This window comes from Bubalus kerabau, chromosome 4, assembly GCF_029407905.1.
Source record: "Bubalus kerabau isolate K-KA32 ecotype Philippines breed swamp buffalo chromosome 4, PCC_UOA_SB_1v2, whole genome shotgun sequence".
Lineage (NCBI taxonomy): Eukaryota > Metazoa > Chordata > Mammalia > Artiodactyla > Bovidae > Bubalus > Bubalus kerabau.
The window spans coordinates 54,161,737-54,185,018 of NC_073627.1; the positions used below are offsets into that span (position 1 = coordinate 54,161,737).

At 47.7% G+C, this 23,282-nt stretch overlaps 1 protein-coding gene across 6 annotated transcripts in view; it reads right to left on the reverse strand.

Moving 5' to 3' along the window:
- YPEL2 (yippee like 2) overlaps nt 1-21,721 on the reverse strand; it is a 74,405-nt gene extending 52,684 nt beyond the window's left edge. The window contains exons 1-3 of one of the 6 annotated variants that reach the window (XM_055577470.1): nt 21,493-21,721; nt 12,029-12,254; nt 10,908-11,026 (exon numbers count right to left, since the gene is read on the reverse strand). In XM_055577470.1, the coding sequence (XP_055433445.1) occupies nt 10,933-11,026; nt 12,029-12,254; nt 21,493-21,700 (528 nt within the window). In that variant the 5' untranslated portion in view covers nt 21,701-21,721 and the 3' untranslated portion in view covers nt 10,908-10,932. The other 5 variants (XM_055577475.1, XM_055577471.1, XM_055577474.1 and 2 more) reach the window with 5 other exon arrangements.
- Between the last annotated feature and the right edge of the window lie 1,561 nt (nt 21,722-23,282).

Below are 23,282 nucleotides of genomic sequence, written 5' to 3' on the forward strand. Positions count from 1 at the left end.
TGGAACGCGTGGCTACACCACAGGCCTCTAGGGCACAATATAGCCTCCTGAGTGGCTAACACCCCTGGCCAGCACTAGGCTCAAGGACAGCAGTGGTCACCAGCTCTCACCCTGCATATCCCTTGAGAGCTGAGCCAAGTAAGCACCACATCCAGAGTGACCAACTGGTCACCTGAAATGTCCAACTGCTAAAGGGGTTCAGACCTAGAGGGGCCCAGGCACAGTGTCTTGGCTGCTCGAGTCTCCCACTGCTAATTTTAAAGAGGAGTAATTGGGGACTTCCCTGGCAGGCCAGTGGCTGAGACTTCACGCTCCCAATGCAAGGGGCCTGGGTTCGATCCCTGGTCAGGGAACTAGATCCTACATGCCGCAACTAAAAAGAACCCATGTGCTGCAACTAAGACCCGGCACAGCCAAATCAATTTTTTTTTTTTTTTTTAAGAGTCATCAGATTAAACTGAGCATCATAGAAATACTTGAAGAATATGGGAGGGGCAGGGGTAAGAGGGGCTTCCCAGGTGGCTCCAGTGGTTAAAAAAAAAAAAAAGAAAACCTGCCTGCCAACACAGAAGGCGTATGAGATGAGGGTTTGATCCCAGAGTCAGGAAGATCCCCTTGGAGAAGGGCACAGCTACCCACTCCGGTATTCTTGCCTGGAGAACCCCATGGACAGAGGAGCCTGGCGGCCTATAGTCCATGGGGTCACAAAGAGTCGGACGCAACTGAAGCGACTCAGCACACGTGCATGGATGGGGGTCAGAATTCACCTGCTCAGCTTTGCCTCAGTGTGAGGCCTGGCCATAACAGGAGACAACACGACCCCTTGGATCAGAGCCCCCGCATCTCACCCTAAGCTTACTCTGCAAACGCTAAGGTTGAGTGGTCCAAACCAAAGCCCACAGTAGACCAAGGCTGTTGGGTGTTGAAGTGTTGCAGGTGGTAGAAAGAGCCAAGGACCCTGCTTGGGGTTTCCTGAAAGATCCTAAAACTTTGCAACACTCCTGTGTCATTCTCAGGAATGGCAGCATTTCCAGGAAAGGAAGTGGTGAAAGGTCAGGGGGTAGGGGTCAGGAACAGGAAAGCCAGCGCAGGGGAAGCAGGCGGGAGGCTTGCCCCAGGCCAGGAGCTCCTGAAGGCCAGGGCCCCTGCTGCCTAGTGGAGAGCAGGAGGAACACCAGCTGGCCTGTCTGCCTTTGATCCAAACTTGCGGGAAGGCGAGGGAACAGTGAGCCCTGGCTGCCAGTCTGGGTTTACAGAGCAGCCCCAGAGTCTGTTTCCTTACACACGCAGACAGTTTCTGAATTATGCATTTCCCCAGAGTAGAATTATTTCTTTTCTCACTTCTCTTCTGTAGGAAACCCCCCAAAAAAAGTTCACAGGCAGGGATTTCTGGTTATGCTCAGCTTTAAATGTGAATCTCAAAACTTACGCAAACCTTTGGAGAAACTGGCATTCATAGTCTGCATTAAACATGCATGTGTCAGATACAAACACAGTCATCCAGCTCAGAACTTAAGAAGAGAAAAATGGACCATGCAAGCAACATCGCAGGCTGCCTGGTGCTAGAAAAGCCCCGAACAACCTTGGACTTTGCTCTACAGTTGCCCTGCTCCTTGCAAAGTCTCCACTCATTCCTAGGAATTGACAGGAACCCACAAAAGGTGACTCCTTCCCCAAGATGGAAAGAAAGAAAAAGTGGCTTGCTGAAATATGAATCTTGTTCAACTGCTGCAGGGCAAACAAGAAGGAATAAGAGGGGGAAAGTGGAAAGTAAGGTGCAGGAGGATCAAGAGGGGGGTCCTTGAACCTGAGAAGAAAGGAAAGAATGGGCTGAGCCAGAAAAAGTGAAGAGCTGGAGACCAAAAAATAATCACCAATTACTGTCTCCTCCCCTCTTAAGGCCAAATATTAAAAGCTGCTTCCTTAAAAAGCAGTCCATTTTTTAAAAGGAAGTAAAAAGAAGTCAGTTGTTAGGAAGGAAGATGAAATAGCTTTGTTTTTGTTTTTTTTTTAAGGAAGAAATTAAGGCCACAGGGCTGCAGAACTCACTGCATTTTAATCTCTGGACGCTGGTACCTGCTAATGGGGCCACAGGCTCCATGGGGCTTCCTGAGTCCACCTTGCTGAACACATTGTGGAGTTTAAATTGATTTCCAACAATAATCAAATGAGCTCAATATTTAAAAGCCTCAGGGCACGTGTACAAATTAAACACCATTTTAAGCAAAGTAATAATCCATCACAGTGGAAATTAAAGGGAGATTTGCTACCACCTCCAGCTGGCCCCTGCTGGTCGACGTGGAAAGAAAAGATGGGAACTATTATGATTAAAAACAAAGACCTCAGATACGCCACGCTGAGAGCCAAACTCACAGGGAGCACACGGCGAACCTAGACATCCCACCTCATGGACTGGGCTTTTCTACCAGAAGCCACGACTGCAGGTGGAATTCAAAACAGAAACTTCTGCGTGTCCCCAGGAGGGAGGGGAAGGAGGTACCGAGCCCTCAGGTAAGTCATGAACAGCGAACAAGGCTGCATCCGATCTCACAGAGCCTCGGAAACGGGGAGGACGGAACTCGCTGGGGGAGTGACCCCCCTACCAGCCACAGGACAGGACCACCCCGAGGCACACGTCAGTGCTTCCGCTTCTTCCGGGGTGTTGTTCTGGAGGAAGGCAGGCAAAGACTGCCTGGAAAAGAAGTGGGCCCTGCAACCAGAGACCGGTGATGGGGGACTTCCCTGGTGGTCCAGTGGTTAAGACTCCACGCTTCCAATGAAGTGGGTGTGGGTTCGATCCCTGGTCGGGGAACTAAGATCCCACAGGCTGGCCAAAAAAATAAATTTAATAAAATAAAAATAAAATTGTGAAAATGGTAAACTAAAAAGAGAGACTGGTTCTGCTCCACTGTAGCTGAGGGACTGTGGCAAGTTCTTCAACTCCTCTTACCCCCAGCTTCCCCAATTCTAATAAAACCGACATACTCAGGGTGAGGAGGATCAAACGAGAGGATGTAAGTACATGCACAGCGTTGGCACACAAAACACCAAAATTGTAGCTATTACTATTTTTAGTGGTCAATGAATTTAAAAAAAAAAAAAAAAAGATGCTGTTGCTTCAAAAAAAGAAGAAAAAGAAAAAGGAGGCCAGAGAGTTCAGAGACAGACATGGTTTTCCTGCCGCTTCATTAGGATCGTCTAGCTTGTCTTCAAGCAAGGTAGATGGTACCATTGGGATCATTGGGATGACATTTCTCTAAACCTAGAATTCTCCTCTCAAGGTGGTGAGCACACCGGAGGAACCGCAGCATTGTTCCTTCCCCTAAGGGGCGATTTCCCTCGTGGCCATGCTCACAAAGGCCCTAAAGCACTGTCAGGAACACAGCATCGCTGATGCACACAGCCCTGGCAGGCAGCTGAGTCTCCTTCCCCCTTAAACCCACCTTCTGCATTTCAGCCAGTGTTACGTATTTAAAAAGCAGATTTGACCATCTCATCACTTTCACGTCCTTCATAAAGGCAATATGAGGCAGTGGGTGAACAGATGGATTTTGGATATTTAACTAAAAACAAAAACAAAAACAAAAAACCAAAACACCTAATTCAAAAAGATCTATGTACCCCTATGTCCACTGCAACACCATTTACAATAGCCAAGATATTGAAGCAAGTGTGTTCACTGATGGATGAATAAAGATGTGATATATATCATATATATATATTTATTCATATACACACACAATGAAATATTACTCATAGAAATGAATGAAATCCTGCCATTTGCAATTACACGGTTGCACTTGAAGGGTATTGTGCAAGGTAGAATAAGTCAGAGAAAAACAAACACCATATGATTTTACGTATGTCTAAAAACAAAGCAAACGAACCAACATAATAAAACAGAAACAGAGTCACAGATACAGAGAACAAACTGGTGGCTGCCAAAGAGGAGAGGTGTGGGGGTACAAATAAAACAGGTGAGATACAAACTTCCAGCGATAAAATGAGTCATGAGGATGAAATGTACACACAGAATTCAGTCAACAATAAGGTAATAACTTTGTACGGTGACAGGTCTTACTGTGGTGATCATTTCATAATGTATAAAAATATTAAATCACCACATTGTATACCTGAAATTAATATCATATTGTGCCATATGTAATTAATTACAACTCTATTTTAAAAAAGGTTTTTGGAACCAGACTCCGAGGATTTCAAATCTCAGTTCAATAATTTATTAGCTGTGTGACTTTGAACAACTTAACTCTCTGGACCTTGCTCTCTTCATCAAAATCTAGAACACTAATAATGACCTCATAAGGCTCTTGTGAGAATTAACTAAGCTAAAACCAATAAAGTACTTAACATATGCACCTGGCATATAGTAAAGAAAGAAAGAAAGAAAGAAAGTGAAGTCGCTCAGTCGCTCCTTCTCCAGGGGATCTTCCCAACCCAGGGACTGAACCCGGGTCTCCCGCATTGCTGGCAGACTCTACCAACTGAGCCACCAACGGACTATATATAAATACATACATATATATCTATATCTGTTGAGGTTACAGCTTAACCATTTTCCAGCTTTTCCATCTTGTACTTATTGTAGGCCCTAAAGGAGGAAATGGCAACCCACTCCAGTCTTCTTTCCTGGAGAATCCCAAGGACAGAGGAGCCTAGCAAGCTACAGTCCACAGGATCGCAAAGTCGGACACAACTGAGCACAGACACACTTATTGTAGGAACTCTTAGGAATCCTAAGGAGGATTTCATGCTGCCTTTAAGGACAGGAGGGTAGGCGCTTGTTGACTGACTAGCTTGTTCCAGGAGGAAAGAGAGAAGACCCAACTGGAGGCAACAAACAGGCTGCAGTGGAAAGGGGACAGGTGAGCCCTTCTGGGACTGGAGACAGAGAAAACGAAGAGACAGAACGGCTGTGGAAAACCTCTATCCCAGGAGATACCCTTCTCTCTTCCCCGTTTTCCTGATCTCACCAGAATCCTCGACCCTGACCAGGGAGCAGGGGGCCCAGTTTCCCTGGGCTGCCACCTGAGAGAAGTGGGTGGTGGTATCTTCCCCTGGTGAGGAGGACAGGATTAGAGGTGGACTTGGATTCTGTCTTGGTTCTTCTCACTAGCTGCATCGCCACTGGGCAAGCTGCCTGAAAGAGGCTAACAGCGCCCTCCTCGTGGAGGAGACAAAAGCATCAAATGACATAATGCAAGGGAAGCATTCAGCACAGCACCTGGCATGTGGCTGGCACTCCGTAACCTTGAGAAGCTGCGATCATCCTCACCAGCAAGAGAGAAAAAAACGCGGGAACCCTTCCTGTTCAGGAGACCCGAATGAGCGGTGCTCCTGTCTGCCAGGTTGACTCATGGTGGTTAGAGGGTTAGGCCTAAATGAATCCACTTAAAGGTATACTGTGGTTTAAGCAGGTTCTGGTGGCTTAGCTGGGGATCTGACATTACTGCGGTGTCATTGTGAACAACAGACCACTCCATCACTTCATGCAATGGAAGGTTTCCTCTGCAGTCTGCATTGACTCTACTGATCCCAGGAGGGCGCTGCTACTGAAAACATTATTGAAACTCTGCATTAAAACTGCCACAAGCTGATGTGCAAGGCACGTGGGAAAAACAATGCTATCACTTCATGGTTAACCACTTTATACCTCTGAACTCAGGTGGTACTTTAAATCCATCTAGTTGATGAAAAATAAATAAATAAACCATTTGGATATTCAGGAAACCACTCGTTCATAAACAAAACCAACCATTCATCTCTATGTTGGATACAGGGTCTAGTCTTGATTTCAGGGGGATTAACTGTCAGATGATAATCCTACATGATCTCTAGGATTCCCTCAGCTCTTAAAATCCTGATTTCATGTTGTAATGATGTCTCTGCCAGCTGAACCCTGCCCCAGAGTAAAGTGCCCATCCACCAACCTTCTGTTTTGCGAGGTCACAGAAACATGCCAGCCTCACAAAGTCCACTGGCTTGACAGTGCTTTGCAACATCTGTTAGCAAAACAATATATTTACCACATGGCCCTTAGTTCAGCACTCTGCCTGGGAGGCCCCCATGTGAGGCTTACATCTGTTGGAACACCTGCATAGAGAAGAGGCACTTCCTCTTGAATATCCTGAAACTTGAAAGTAATTTACTAGTCATTACATACAAACAGCTGTTGCTAGCTGCCTAGGAAGAGATCAGATATTACTTTGGGTTGTTTCTACAATTCTAACCAAATACGATCTGTCTGAAGATTCATTACCAAGCACGTTTGGCTCAAGTTCATTGATGGCTCCCTTCTTTTTCTTATACAACACCAAGATCCAACAAGGATTTAAGGGGGCTTTACAAAAGCACAAATCATACAATACTATTAAAATAGATTAAGAAATTAGGGTCGGAAGAATTAAAGAACACAAAGAGAGTTAGGACACAAACGCATGCTATTAAATTGCTAAAGATTTACTAAATTTCCACTGCAAATTTGGCTTTGAGCTCCCCAGGAACCAAGGCAGGGAAAGAAAATACCAGCCGTTAAACGTTTTATATTTCCTATGAAATAAAAGCATCTTGGTTGTTCAGGATACAGATTCTCTGAGAGACATTTCTCCTCTGGGTGGTTGCAGGAGACAATGAGCAAGCCAGGGGATAGAGCCCCAGTGCGTCAGCCCTTTCCACCCCGGAATTCTCTTGCAAGTCTTTCTCAGAGGTCCCTCCATGAAAATGGACAGCATGAGGAACACTGAAGGGCGATTCAGTAACTGGGATTCTACACGGGGTCAAATGAGGGCGGCCCAAGAACGTGGCTTTCGGATGGTCTGGCTGGATCCAGCGATATCGACTCTCTGGAGGAATGGGAGAACTACACAGCCTCTGGCAGCGCTCCACGAATATCATTTATCACAACCAGGCTTTTGAGTAACAAAAATATGGGCAGCCTCCAACATGCCAAGTCCAAACACTAATACTTTTGAATGCTAGCACTTATTTGGCCCTGGTGCTGCATTCAGCTCTCTTGCTGGGCTGTTTTTTCCCCTGAAACTCTCCCTTACAGGCCTTCTCTTGCCTCTCTGAGCCTCAGTCTCCCTGGCAGCTCTTCCATCCTCCTCCTCCTTGGAGGAGCTTTCACCATATGCCTGCCTGCCTGCCTGCCTGCCTGCACTCCCCCTCCAGCATTCTCATCCACACTCAAGTCTTCTAAATACCTTTCTGGATTCCTTTCTTTCTTTAATATTTATTTATTTTTATTTATTTGGCTGCACTGGATCTCAGTTATGGGATCTACTTCCCCGACCAGGGATGGAACCCAGGCCCCCTGCAGGGGAAGCGTGGAGTCTTAGCCACTGGACCACCAGGGAAGTCCGTGGATTCCTCTCTACAGGGGGACCCCGTTCTGGCTCCTAGGAAAGCGTTTAAAATTCCCAAAGCCAGCACCATCTCTCACCCTCCCCAGGCTCTGATTCCCTGTCCCCCTCTTCTGTCCCCTCCTCCTGGAGGCCCAGCTGCCCAGGCAGGAAACACCCTTTCTTCTCTCTCCCTTCTGTCACTCACACATACCCTGTCTGTCCCCTACACAGCTGACTGCCTCGACAACCCACCCTCCCACTGTCGCCCTCAGTCCAAGCCGCAGCATTGTGAGCCAGGCCCTCTCTCACCCTGCACTTCCTGAACTAGGCCCCCTGACTCAGCTCTTACCGCTCCAACCCAACTGTTCTAGAACTCTATTTATACAGCACAATCTGATCACAGTGCTCTCCTGTTTTAAACCTCCAGTGGTTTCCTAGCAGCCTGCAAGACAAGGTTCAACCCCCGTTAGGTGGCACTGAAACCTGGGCCCAATTCTCTGTATCTTCTCGTCAGCTTCCCACACTGCTGCAAACCTGTTTCCCCATCAGACTGAGCTCCTTCATTACCTTTTCTCAAGTTATTTCAGCCTCCTGCAAAGCCTTAACGTATCTTCTCTGCCCAGTAAATACCTGCTGCTGCTGCTAAGTCGCTTCAGTTGTGTCCGACTCTGTGTGACCCCATAGAAGGCAGCCCACCAGGCTCCCCCATCCCTGGGACTCTCCAGGCAAGAACACTGGAGTGGGTTGCCATTTCCTTCTCCAATGCATGAAAGTGCAAAGTGAAAGTGAAGTCACTCAGTCGTGTCTGACTCTTCGTGACCCCATGGACTGCAGCCTACCAGGCTCCTCGGTCCATGGGATTTTCCAGGCAAGAGTACTGGAGTGGGGTGCCATCGCCTTCTCCGCAGTAAACACCTACTCATCCCTTAGTACCCAGCTCAAATAAGACCCTGAAGAGGGACTTCCCTGGCAGTCCAGTGCTGCCAATACAGGGATGCAGGATCGATCCCTGGTTGGGGAGCTTAGGATCTCACGTGTCTCACAGGCCAAAAGAAAAAGAGAGCCTAAGCAGAGCTAGGGGCCCCCTTCATCCAGCATGCAAAAAAACTGTTCTCTGGAATGGTACTTTTCCACTCTCAGGCTGGAAACTTTCTGTTTCAGAGGTTCAGTCTCTACCTGCCCACCCTCCTTGGCTCCCAAGGACTCCTGGTATCCAGCACACTGGAGATTCTTGATAAATGTTAATTAACTGAGTAAAGTGAATGACCATCATTGGCTCCGTGCTGCCCTATAAGCTGATATTTTTTATAGTCTCCTTACTTTGCCATTATCCAGTACATTTAAAATACTGAATTCTGGGCATTACATGGGACTCACACACCATTAATGTTCCACAAACTCTTCTGATGTAAACTCACTTGGGCGGGCAGGTTGAAACCCAGGACTGTGGAGCCCTATCTCTGACAGGCCCCACCATAAAAACCTCTGATGGTTTTACCCAGCTGCTGTCTGCTGGCAGAAATACTTTCCATTCAGTCTCCCCTGGCCCTTCCCACCACTGCCCACCTAGGGCAACTTCCCAAGGCACCCTTCCCAGGCTGGCAGTGGCTTCCAGACCCCTAGAGAAACCCCCAGATTTCCCACCCAGGAAACTTCTCTTCCAGGATGGTCCCCACTAACGCCCCAAGGCAGTCTGAGCTGCTGCTCTTGGTAAGAATGAGTCAGAGAAAATGCAGTGTCAGACTTGGTTCAGGCCAAGAAGGAAAGGGTCCGTTGACCCTGCCTCTGCTCCACGTTTCAAAGACACCAGATCTACCCACTTGCAGTCCCCAGGGCCTGGGACCTTCAGTGTCAGTCCTTCGTTTTGTGCTTGGCCATGCTCAGAGAGGCTAATCCTGGTTAAAACAAAATGAATGCATTCTTCCCATGATCTGGGGCCCAGACAGGGATCCAGCCCATTCCTCTGTCCCAGACAAGGCTACGTGTGAACTGTTATGTAAAGCAGCCATTTAGAAGATCTGTAAAGAAAACGTCTTGGAAAGCAGAGTAAGAGATGTGGCCAGTCCTCAGATTACTTCTCAAGGGAACCCTCACCTTAGACTCCTCCAAGCCCCACAAGGCCAGGCCCCCAACTCCACGTGATAGCACTTGTCACTGTTGTGACTGGTTGATTATTTGATTGTCGCCTGTGTCTCACACACTCAAAGATCCAATATTATTTACTGAATACATGAATGTCTTTTGGAACAAGGGCACAGTGTGACCTTGATTTCTCTTTAACTGCTGCTCCCCTAGGGCACAGCTGGGGCCCCAATTAGCTACAAGCCATCCATCCCAAATCTGCCAATACCATTCTATTGTTCCGCTGTCAGCATGCCTTTGGCTTTCTCACTTTAATCTCCCAATTCAAATAAATCCAAAACTCGACTCTGACATCTGTGGCTGGGCTCCCTGCCTTTCCACGATTGGAATTTGGAAACTGGACTTAAAACTCAGGAGAAAAAAAGGGCAGAGGCACTTTCCAGAGGCTGCCTGTATGTCCAAAGTCTCAGCCATCACCACCCCAAAGATGGATGCATTTTGTTCTAAGAATTAAACTGTCACCTAGCGTGGCCATTTATTGAAGAAATGGAAAAGGAACAGGGTGGGGGAGACAGATTCATTCTAGAGCAAATTTCTGGATTCTTCCTGTTATGGGAATGGCAGATTTTAGTAAGAATGACAGCCTCATCTCCTTTTCAGCCTGGCACACATTGGAGCCAAGCATGTTGCCAGTGCAGACTTTTCATATACTTTAAGAGGCCTCCACAGAGCTACTAGTTTATGGGCTAATCTTCCCACTGGATTGTGTGTCATTCCTGATCACGTCTAGGAACCACATCCAGTTAATCATCTGTCACAGCTAGCCCAAAGCCCTGCTGGCACTAAGAGCTCAGAGAAGGAAGGTAGGAAATGAGCAAAGGAGGTAGGAAGAGTCACTGAGGCCTTTCAGCAACTGTCAGAAAGCCTCCAGAACTCCACAATTTATTAATTTCTTACCATGGGCCCATGAGGGGTGAAGCACTTGATATGTATTATCTCAATCCTCACAACGACCCAGACAGGCAGGTATTATTATGATTACTCCTATTTGAAAGATGATGAAAAAGCCCAAGAGAAGTTAAGCAATTTGCCCAAGGTCACTCTGCTAGCAGGTACCAAAAAGTGAACTCAAAGTGTTTGCTGCTCAGTCGTACCTGACTCTGTGACCCCAGTGACCACAGGACTCCAGGCTCCTCTGTCCATGGGATTCTTCAAGCAAGAATACTGCAGTGGGCTGCCATTTCCTTCTCCAGGGGATCTTCCCTAAACCAGGGATCGAACCCAGGTCTTCTGTACTGCAGGCAGATTCTTTACTGTCTGAGCCACCAGTGGCTTAAATAGAAAGTACCAGAACTGAGATTTGAATCTGGGAACCAACCCCCTCCAGGGGATCCTTCAACCAAGACATGATAGAAAGTGATCTGAAGAGGTTCATCCTTGGCCCTGAGCCCTCTAAGACAATACCTCCCAGAGAGAGAGACTAAGTCAATTAATGACAACGCGAAACAAAGATGTCAAGTTCTCTCAGAACATCTTCAGACTCCCAGGGTTGGCCCAGTGCGTCAACTTTTAATTGCAGCAACCTGAGAAAACAAATGAGGGAAGAGAATAACCTGAACCAGAAGGTTGGGACAGCAGATTGCTGCTGCTGCTGCTAAGTCACTTCAGTCGTGTCCAAATCTGTGCGACCCCATAGACAGCAGCCCACCGGGCTCCCCCGTCCCTGGGATTCTCCAGGCAAGAACACTGGAGTGGGTTGCCGTTTCCTTCTCCAATGCATTAAAGTGAAAAGTGAAAGGGAAGTCATTCGGTCATGTCCAACCCTCAGTGACCCCATGGACTGCAGCCTACCAGGCTCCTCTGTCCAGGGGGTTTTCCAGGCAAGAGTACTAGAGTGGGGTGCCATTGCCTTCCCTGGGGACAACAGATTAGGCACAAGAAAAAGCTAGTTTTCAGTTCTTATCATCTCTTCACACTAACGGGATATTTGGCTTTCAGGCTGCAGTTATGGGTGGAAATACTTTTCCCCTCAAATCCTGAAGAAAACAAATTAAGAATCATGTAAGCAAAACTAACCAAAAGCCCTATCTAATATATATTTACATAATACACATGTTTATACCATTAGCATAGCAAATACTGAAAGCGAATCCTTTCTACCTTATGGTCCCTTTGGAGGTAGGTCAGTTTAGGTAGGGACACCCCAACAAAGACGACAGTGGTCAAAGAAAACAATTAAAGGGAAACAAATACAATGGATGATACACAGGGACGTACAAACAAAAGAATAGGAAGAGGCAAACACAGAAACTAAGGGAAAGGAGGCCAAAGGTTAAGGAGGTTTAGTAGCTGGTTTCTGCCTGGGAGAGCAACTGCCTTACTGATTTCCAGACAGAGTGAGGGGGGCTGCGAAGAAAAATCTAGGAAACAGGGATATGCAGGGGTATTATTTGTTTATTCTTATTAGATTCCCTATCCTGAAAATTCTGATTCTATAGGCCTTTAGCTGGGCCAGGAATTCTTAAGACAATCAAGGTCGAGAATCCCTAGGGACAGTCTCACTTTTGAGGATGCCGATTACCTACGTGTGATTTTTCCAGTAGTCACGTATGGATGCTGAGAGCTGGACCATGAAGAAGGCTGAGCGCTGAAGAACTGCTTTCAAAGTGTGGTACTGGAGAAGACTCTTGAGAGTCCCTTGGACAGCAAGGAGATCAAATTCATTGGGAGAAGTGATGCTGAAGCTCCAATCCTTTGGCCACCTGATGCGAAGAGCTGACTCGCTGGAAAAGACCCTGATGCTGGGAAAGACTGAGGGCAAGAAGAGAAGGGGGTGACAGAGGATGAGATGGTTGGATGGCATCCTGACTCAATGGACAGGAGTTTGGGCAAACTCAGGGAGATTGTGAAGGACAGGAAAGCCTGGAGTGTGGCAGTCCATGGGGTTGCAAAGAGACACGACTGAGCAACTAAAAAACAATAATTATCTATGTCAGCTAGACCTGTTCACAGGTCTCCATCGTCCAGAGTTCTGCTATGAATGTAAGTCACAGTCCACTTCTGTGGAGCTACTCGACAGCAATGGCAGCCTAAGCAATTTCTCCCTGCATCACACATACCTCCTGACATTCCTCATACATTACCTCTCAAGTTCGTACCTCCGTGCCTTTGCACACACTGTTTCCCTGGCATGTTTCTTTCTGCATGTTGAAATCCTCTTCGCTCTTCCCAATCCTATCTCCAAAACGCCTACCCTTCTTTCTGTATTGCTGTAAGGACTTTAAACTCTTTCTACCTTGTACTCTGGTTATTGACAGAGATGCCTTCATCATTCCTATTTGAGGATATGCTCTTAGGGGCCATATTATAACTTATCTTTTTCTCCCAAAGGTCTTATCATCTGTTGAATGATGATTACCCAGGGAAATAAAATAAAACCAAGCTTGAATTTCAGCCCCAGGCCAGAGGTTCCTTTTCTCTATCTCAAAAAAGGAATCAAAATTTTCCTGACTCAGGCAGGATATGTTCTCTTGCCCCAGGTATTCCCACCCAGAACACCATGGGAAAACTAATCATTAGGCAGGTCAATATTTCCTATAACAAAATTTCACATCAGCTAAAATAAAGCCACTTTCTTCTGCCCAACTGATCTCAACCACTGTTCACACCCAATGGACTCAGTCAGTAGCACATATTTGGCTTCCCCAGTGGCTCAGTGGTAAATAATCTACCTGCCAAGCAGGAGACATGGGTTCTATCCCTGGGTTGGGAAGATCTCCTGGAGAAGGAAATGGCAACCCACTCCAGTATTCTTGCCCGGGAAATCCTATGAAAACAGAGGAGCCTGGCGGGCGACAGCCCATGATGTGGCAAAGAGTCAGACACGACTTAGCGAGTAAACAGCATCAGGCACCCATCTGCCATCTGGATATCAAGCCTTTCTTTCATGGCAAGAAACAGCCACGGGAACTCCAGACACTAGAGGCTGATTTCATCCTGAGCAGGGACTCTCATTCCAGCTAAAACCCACTAAGTCCGGACATACTGCATTCCCAAGACCACAGGGGAGGCCTGACTGCCCTGTAACACAGGAGACCGGAGAGGTCAGCGACCCAGCCAGGAAACAGGGATTCAGGTGGCAGTGCCAGACCTCACTGGCAGATGCTGCTCAGTCCCATCCCAAGAGAGAAGGGAGGCTTGGCCTAGTGTGGAGACATTATGAGTTCTTTAGAGTTTAAGTCAGGAGTTGGTACTCTTCCAGAATGCACAGGAGTTGTAAGAGCCCTGGACCTGAGAAATAAAAGATACAGTTTACAGTCTATCCTGTGCCCTACTTAGTTCTGTGTATTAATAAGCAAGTTCTTATTGCCTGTTTGAGCCTCAACGTTTGTGTCTCTAAAATGTAACACCTAAAATGAATTTGAATGCCCAATCCAGCAAATATCTAAATAATACAGAGTTATAAACCATTAGCTTGAAAGCAGGGAAAATAAAAGGATAAAGTTACCACTGGAAAAAATTGGGATACAGGGCCTGACAGTTACTAAAGTCAAGCCACAAATTTGTTTCTCTGCTTCCTGGCAGCCAAAGCAAAAAGAGAAACATGATCAGTTACACCCAATTGTCCACAAAGCAAAGTCATGCCAGTTCCCTGGGAGAGGCAAAGCTTTTCCTGGCACCAGATTCTGAAAGAAACTTTCTCCAATTAACTTAACAGGGACATTAAGTGAAGCTGTAGCTTAAGTCTTCTACAATGTAACCTCTTAGAAGAAATATAGTAGCAAGTTACATAAAGCTATTTTGGAGAGCATCAGTCCATAAAGCAAAGGGCAGGACGCCCATCTCAAGTTCATCTCAGTGAAAGTAATTCTGCCGGGGCTGAGCTAACATGGTCCAAGTATGCAGCTTTCAGTTGGCCCAACTTAAATCAAGGATAAAACTAAGACCAGGTAGACAACTTGTTCTTCCAAACACTTCTATAAATATTACTTCTTCTACATGGATGTTTATTAAGAGTTAGTTAGCAGTTTCCAATTAGATGACTTCTACATTCCATTCCAGTTCTGATAAATCTAAGTGACCTTTTTGGTCTTCATTTACTTACATTAATTTAAAATTTGGTAGTTTTCCCCATCTTACTGCACTCCCAAATCAATGGGAATTCCTGCCAGTGAGAGAGAGAGAGAATCTAACTATTACTCTTGCTATTAACATTACTCTTGCTATTAATAGCTAATACCAAGTGCTTATGTACCAGGCCCGGGGCCTGGGTTCCTGTGCATTCTCTCATTTAATCCTCCCATCAACCCTGTGTGATAGTAACTATTATTAGTCTCACTTAACAAATAAGGAGTAGAGACTTAGAGAAAATGTCCAAGGTCACAGAGCTTTCTGGTTCCAAAGTCAAGATTCTTAGCTCTATTCACAGTGCCTAGTATTCATGAAACACGATTACTATGTTTGTCGGAACAATGAAGCCTAGAGTGAGGCTAGTAGAGCAGGCAAGAGTCATTAACAACAAAAAAATAACAGTAGAGCTTTTAGAGACTTTGGCAACCTATAAAAAGAATAAAAGGATGAAAAATTTGTGAGAAGCAGAAATCCCAAAAGAAAAGTAATTCCACAGGAACAGGAATTCTCAGGAAAGGGAAGAGAAAACTTCTTTTCCTCCTCTTCTCTTGAAAACAAAATATTATAAAATAGATAACCAATGAAAACCTACTACACAGCACAGGGAACTCTGCTCGATGCCCTGTGCTGACCTAAATGGGAAGGAAATCCAAAAAAGAGGGGATATATGTATTACATACACATACCTGATTCACTTTGCTGTACAGTAGAAATTAACAACATTGTAAACCAACTATACTCCAAGAAAACTTAAAAACAAACAGAAAAGAAAGTCATTTCCTACTCTTCAGTTCAGTAGCTCAGTTGTGTCCGACTCTTTGTGACCCCATGGACTGCAGCACACCAGGCCTCCCTTCCATCATCAGCTCCCAGAGTTTACTCAGACTCATGTCCATTGAGTCAGTGATGCCATCTAACCATCTCATCCTCTGTCGTCCCCTTCTCCTGCCTTCAATCTTTCCCAGCATCAGGATCTTTTCAAATGAGTCAGTTCTTCCCATTAGGTTGCCAAAGAATTGGAGCTTCAGCTTCATCATCAGTCCTTCCAATGAACATTCAGAACTGATTTCCTTTAGGATGGACTGGTTGGATCTCCTTGCAGTCCAAGGGACTCTCAAGAGTCTTCTCCAACACCACAATTCAAAAGCATCAATTCTTCACCGCTCAGCTTTCTTTATGGTCCAACTATCACATCCATACATGACTACTGGATAAACCATAGCTTTGACTAGATGGATTTTGTTGGCAACGTAATATCTCTGCTTTTAATATGCTATCTAGGTTGGTCATAACTTTTCTTCTAAGGAGCAAGCGTCTTTTTAATTTCATGGCTGCAGTCACCATCTGCAGTCATTTTGGAACGCCCAAAAAATAAAGTCTGTCACTGTTTCCATTGTTTCCCCATCTATTTTCCATGAAGTAATGGGACCAGATGCCATGATCTTAGTTTTTTGACTGTTGAGCTTTAAGCCAACTTTTTCACTTTTCTGTTTCACTTTCATCAAGAGGCTCTTTAGTTCCTCTTCACTTTCTGCCATAAGGGTGGTGTCATCTGCATTATCTGAGGTTATTGACATTTCTCCCGCAATCCTGATTCCAACTTTTGCTTCATCCAGCCCAGCATCTCTCACGATGTACTCTGCATATAAGTTAAATAAGCAGGGTGACAATATACAGCCTTGACATACTCCTTTCCTGATTTGGAACCAGTCTGTTGTTCCATGTCCAGTTCTAACTGTTGCTTCCTGACCTGCATACAGCTTTGTCAGGAGGCAGGTCAGGTGGTCTGGTATTCTCATCTCTAAGAATTTTCCAAAGTTTATTGTGATCCACACAGTCAAAGGCTTTGGCGTAGTCAATAAAGCAGAAGTAGATGTTTTTCTGGAACTCTCTTGCTTTTTCGATGATCCAGCAAATGTTGGCAATTTGATCTCTGGTTCCTCTGCCTTTTCTAAATCCAGCTTGAACATCTGAAAGTTCACGGTTCACGTACTGTTGAGGCCTGGCTTGGAGAATTCTGAGCATTACTTTACTAGCGTGTGAGATGAGTGCAACTGTGTGGTAGTTTGAGCATTCTTTGGCATTCCCTTTCTTTGGGATTGCAATGAAAACTGACCTTTTCCAGTCCTGTGGCCACTGCTGAGTTTTCCAAATTTGCTGGCATATTAAGTGCAGCAGTTTCACAGCATCATCTTTTAGGATTTTAAATAGCTCAACTGGAATTCCATCACTTCCACTAGCTTTGCTCACAGTTTCTACTCTTAAAAGACTCTAAACTTTGGCTCTCTTGGTCATTCATTCATTCATTCACTCCAGCAACAATTAGATATTTACCCTGTGCTACTCCCTGCCAGGCACTGTCAGCCGTGAGCAAGACACAGGAGCCTCCAATTCAGCCATCAAGCAGACAATACACTTCCAGATGGTATTAAAGTGCTTTGAAAAAAAAAAAAAAATTAAGGGGATTAAGAGAGGCTGAGGGGCAGGGAAGGAGGACTGTTCTAGATAACAGGTCAGGGAGGGGCTCTCTGAACAGCATTTGAGGGAACCCAATCATGCAAAAATTTTGGAGTCCGGGCACCAGCAGAAAGGCCCAATGACAAAAACAAACCTTACATGTTTTAGAAACTTCAGGAAGGCCACTGCAGTAGACTGAAGCCAGACTGAAGTAGAATAGACCAAGTGAAGACCGGTAGGGAATGAGGTGGGAGAAGATGGGAGATGGGGCTACAGGGAAAGGAGGTGGATGCTTTCTGAAGGGTAATGGGAGGGGCATAATCCTAGTTTAAAATCTCCAGGGCTGTGGTCAAAGCTCCAAGGGAGTCCAGAGAGATGCAGTATCACCTTTTGTTAGGGATAGTATCACCAAACTCAAAACTCTTAAGGGAATCCCTTTAGCCTGTAGGCCCTGGTTTTCCATTGTTTGTTGCTGTTTAGTCCCCAAGTTTTTTGCAACCCTATGGACTGTAGCCCACCAGGCTCCTCTGTCCATGGCATCTCCAGGCAAGAATACTGGAATGGGTTGCCACTTCATTCTCCAGGGGATCTTCCTGACCCAGGAATTGAACTGGCATCTCCTGCACTGCAGGTGAATTCTTTACCACTGAGCTGCCAGGGAAACCTGCTTTCCATCACTAGATGCTAAAAGTAAAAAAGGCAGTTCCTTTTCCAGAGCTTTATACCCCCTTGTGATGAAGGGAATATAACTGTCAGAGTAACTGGTGGTTTGGTTGACAGACTCTAGGGAAATGCCAAGATAATTTACAAAGAAAACTGATCCAGACCTCTATTTGAATCCCACCTGCTCTTCCTATCCTAGGATGTCGTATCCTTGGCTATCCTTTTGTTGCTTTCTTTTCTTTTCCAGAGGCTCAAAACTCAACACTCTCCATGTGAGCTGCCTGACCAAACTGAATATTATTAAAGTTAATTTCAACAATCCTACTGTTAGCCTTCCCAAATAAGGCATACCCTTGGCAGGAAGGACCACAGAAGTATGAATTTGAATTTGAATCTTTTCTGAAGCTAAATTGCAGCTTTGATTAATTCGAGGAAACTTCTTTTACCAACGTGTTTGGATATAAGAACTGAGAGGGAAACATCCAACATGTGGAAGCAGCAGCTGTGTATGTTTCTGCTTGAAAGTAGAGACAGGTAAAGCGATGTGAAAGTGCTAGTCGCTCAGTCGTGTCCGAGTCTTTGCGATCCCATGGACTGCAGCCCACCAGGCTCCTCTGTCCATGGGATTTTCCAGGCAAGGATACTGGAGTGGTTTGCCATTTCCTTCTCCAGGATCCAATCCCAGTCTCCTGCATTGCAGGCAGATTCTTTACCAACTGAGCTACCAGGGAATGGGTAACAGAGACAGGTAACAGCATCAGAAAACGGTGACTAACAAGATACACCTGCACACAGGAGCCGAGCCATCACCCAGGAAAGAAGCTGGGCTGAGGTCGGCAAGGTGGCATGGAAACTTGTTGTCACTTCTTATTAACAGACAAACCCCTGGCTCCCCTCCCCGCTCCCAAAAAAAATAAAATCACCAGTATGCCCTTCCTCCAGATCACACAGCCTGGAACACCCAGATACTAAACAAAATCAACCTTTCCTGCTGGCCAGACTATTAATGTCCCAGGCACAATGACTGTTATCATCAACTCAAAACCATTAAAATCATTCAAACACTGAAAATTCACCTAAATCTGGGAATAATGCAGCAGGTTCAACAGCACTACTCATGACCCCAACCTCACACACCTAGAAACATCCAGTCGTACAGAACAGTGAACAGCAGCCCTCAAATGGACCGGAGCAGGGTACTGTGGGAGTAACAGGGCCTATGCCTAGCTCTGAGGGCCAACGCTTCAAGCCAGTTGAAAGCAAACACTATACCCTTACATTTCAAAGCCTGGGCCTGCAACAGATGAGCGGTCCTGGGTTTGTATACAGTGTGGGTCATATAATCTAATCAAGGCTTTCCATATCATTCTTCATTGCCCCAAATTCCCACTAGTTCAGAGTTTCTTATCAACCATCTGCCTCATAACTTCATGGCCCACTTATTAAAAATGTCCCCCACTGACAATAAGCATCTCCAGACTGGACTTACAAACTACATGTTTAAACATTATCCAGGTCGTCTTTATGCACATTTAAGTCCGAGAACTTCAGCAATGTTTCTGCAAACTGTGGGCCATGAGTCATGACCAGCAGTTGATATTTTTTTTTAATTAAGTAGGAAAAAATTATAAATAGAACACACTGCAGGTAGTCAGGGCAATTATTGTTTCTGGGAACTTAAGCAGTTATGGACCTCTGTGCAGTGATGTAAAATGTATTCATCACTGTGGTTCAGTTTGAAAACCACTCTCCTAGAGGGATGAAGGAATATTTTTATGGAATATTTTACACTATTCCTATGCACGGTGTTTATTTTCCATTTTTCACCCCTAATTCCAAGCTTCTGGATTTTAGTTCAAGCACAAGTTATCAAGACACAAAGGCTGTTATCAAATCCTAAACTGATGAGCCAATGCCAAACTGAATAGGGGCATCAGCCCAAGGCTCCTTCCTGCCCCAGACCCTTCTCAAGGAGCTGGGGATACGGAAAGGTGCCAAAGGGAAGTTTGCACAACTCTCCCCAGGCTGGACCTGTTCCTTGGTAAAGAACTTGCACACTCATTATCATACATTAGAAGAATTGAAATGTTCCCTTAAGAGGGGTAGGGAGCCGGGGGCAGGGGAGGCTCAGTCTCAGTCTAAGGAATAGAGAGAACTCAGCTTCATTCCATCAATGCAGTCCTGGGGCAGTGACTAGGTCAAAGGAAAGTCAGGAAAGGGTGAATCCAGGCCCACTGACCACAAGGCCCTGAGCTCTCAGAATCCGGACAGCACTGGACAGCATCGGGCATGTGAGGTCTCGTCTCACCCCAGAACCAGTGACATCAGTTGCCTTGGGCAAGTCACTTAGCTTTTCAGTCCCCTAGGTTCCTTGTATGGCCAATGTTCTGGGAGCAAGTGGAACACAAGGAATCAGACAGCGTCTCTTCTTGCCCAATGCTCTAGGACAGGCAGCCCCATCTTGCTGGACCAGAAGAGAGGAACATGGGAGAAAGAGCGAGCGGGGAGAAGGAATAGCTGGGACTTCTATGGTGGTCCAGGGGTTAAGGCTCCAGCTGCCATCGCAGGGGGCGTGGGTTCCATCCCTGGTGGGAGAACTAAGATCCCGCCTGCCAGCAGGATGTGGCCAAAAAAAGCAGCTAGCTGTCTTTTCGGCTTTTCGACTTATCAGAAGCAACGACTTACTGAAAACAGACTCAAGACTCGAGGAGAGCAACTGACAAGGAGGCCAGAGCTCAAAAACAAAAAACCCAGCGAAGCCCAGGAGCGGTTTCCCCGTGCCATTCAAAGCCGCGGGACTGCGGGCGGGTCAGCTACATCACACAGAAAAACGGAGGGCGCTCACTCCCTTGGCTTTGTAAGCTCTTGTAAGCCGAGAGTGAAGTCAGAGGTGGCAGGCTCCTGGGCCCGGTCCAAAAGAACAGGTGGTTCCCCTCCCCCCCCCCACCCTCGCCAACAAGAGAAAAGTCACCACTTGGGGTAAAGATACCCAGAGGAGGTCAGCGGCCAGGGAGGATGCACCTGAAGCAGTGCGAGGTCGGGGCTGCCCCGCCAGACCCACTTCTCGAGAGATACTCGCTGGAGAGGCCCCTTGATTCCGTCGGGCAGGAGTGAACTCGCGCCCACCTCTTTGGCAAGGGCGCTGGGGAGGCGCCGGGAAGCGGCCAGGCAGGAACTCGGCTGCGGTTACCTCTGCCCGGGGCCGGCCAAGCGCTTCTCGGAGTCTTGAGGGCGGCCAGTCCCCCAAAAGGCGGGAGGGGGGAGCACCGAGGGCGGCGCCCGGACCCAGTGTCTCCAGCGGAGACCCAGCGACATCGGGGACAGCAAACGCCTGGAACTCCCATCCTGGCCCCCCACCCACTTTAGTCCCAACCCGCCGGAACTAAGCTGAGAAAGGCGCGGCCATCGGGTCTCCAGGTTCACACCCCCCGCCCTCGCCCCGCGCGCTCCAGACCTGCCCAGCTCGTCGCCCGGGTCACCGGCCCCGATCCGGGGACCTGAGCCCCCTCGGCGCCCGCCGCGGGCCGCAGCCGGGGCCCCGGCAGTGTTTGTAAACAAACCGGTCACGTGGCCCCGGCGGCTCGCTCCCCGCCCCCTGTGCCCGCGGACCCCCCCACCCCGCCCGGGGCGACCCCCGCGCCGGACCCCACCTCGGCCGCGCCGGCCGGAGGGTGCCGCGCTCGCTCCAAGGGAGCCGGGCCGCCGGGGCCCCGGGGCGGGATGGAGGGGGACGGGGACAGGCGTCCCGCGCTGACAGCGCGCCCCACGCCCACGCGCGCCGCGCTCGCGTCTCACTCACCCGGCAGCCAGCAGCCCCGTCCGGCCCGCGCCGCGGTAGGCTCCGCGGGGATGCGCAGCAGCGAAGGACCGCCCGGCCGGATCCCGCGCCCCGGGCGCGCTCTTAAAGCCACAGCCGCCGCCGCCGCCGCTCCGCATCCCTCCGGGCCGGGCCGGGGGCTGCCGGGTGACGGACACGCTCCCGCGCCTATCCCCTCGGCGCAGCACATAGCAACACGCCGCGGGTTGGCTGCGCCCGGCCGCAGCCCATCCGCCGCGAACCAATCAGCGAAGGACGGAACTCCGCCCCCTGCTTCCCCGACCTCCGCCCCCCACCCCCCACCACCCCTTCGGGCCCCGCCGGGCTTGGGTGCGGGGTGCGGGGCGCGAGGCGGGCGCCGGGATCTGGCCCCAAGGAGGCTGAGCCCGCCGCGCCTAGCGAGGCGGGGGGCAGCTGACCCGAGGAACGGGAGGAAGGGTGATGACGATGGGGAGGCTCTCTGCGCCCGGGCGGAGACCGTTTATTTGGGTTTGGAGTTTGTCTCCAGGTCAAGGCTGGGATTTCTAGAACCCGGGGTGGTGGTGGTGGTGGTGGTGTGGCGCTTTCTAGTGCTGCTTCTGCTTAGAGGAGCTAAGACAGTAACTCACTCCTCACGCCTTAGCCGCCCCCAACTCAGTCTAAGTTACCTGGAGAGGCTCTCGGGACCCAGGGCAGTTGAATGTAAAAAGCAACGCCAGCCCGAGGGGGCCCCCGCCAGGCCCCACTCCGCAGCAAGGCATTTCCCGTTGTCTCTGCTCTCCTTAAACCGGGCGCATTAAACGCAAGATAAGAGGAATTTACAAAAAAAAAAAAAAAAAAAAGAGGCATTTACAGGCATTGGAAGACACCTCGCCCCCAATTGCTGCTGGTTTTTCTAAGGCTTTTGAAGAGAAACGATTCACCCGGGACACGAGGATGGTCAGTGAACACAGGGGAGGTGCGCCCAGTCTGGGTCAGTGGAGCGGTGCTTTTCACGGAAGAGAAGGTTAAAAAATAAGCCCAGGGCTATCAGGAAATCTAGGGAGGCACCAGGTGGGCGGAGTGGGGCAGTCTCCCAGCAAGAAAACAGGTCACTTTGAGAAAGAATGCAGCCAGGGATCAGGGGCAGAGAGCAGTTCAGCCTTTTCATTTGGCCTCTGGGATTCTGCGATTGCTCAGAGAGCAGTAGGAAACCCCGGGTTTTATTGAGCTGCTGTCAGAATGTGAGACACTTTGAGCTGCTACAGGCTTCAACCCTTTTCCACGCTGGTTTGCGCGAAAGTGGAGAATGGTACCCAAGGCAGATCCCCAGGTGGCTCAAACTTCACCACAACTCCAGCCAACTGTCTTTAAAATACATTTGATTTAGTTAATATATTTCTCATTTGGATTGTATTCCGATAATATATATTGCATGGTTGGATGTGAATCCAATCCTAATGTTAGTAAAAACAAAAAATATACCTGAAACACATCAGCATCTCACATATGTATCAGTCTCAGTGTAAGCATTTTCAGTGTAAACAAGATCACCTTGTCACTGCTCACAGTTGATGAACTTGGAAAGTTTAAAACAAAAAAATTTTAAATACTTATCAGATAAAGAATCTAGAAAGGTTTAGCACTTAATCCTTAATCTTTGAAGAAGTGGTAGATTCTTTAGATTATTGAGATCTTGATTTCTGCGCTAATCTGCCTCTTGGGCACATTTCTTCCTCTTTCCAGACCTTAGTAGCCGCAGTTTGAAACAAAGAAGATTGAAATAGATTCAAATAGTCCCCTCCAGGCACTAA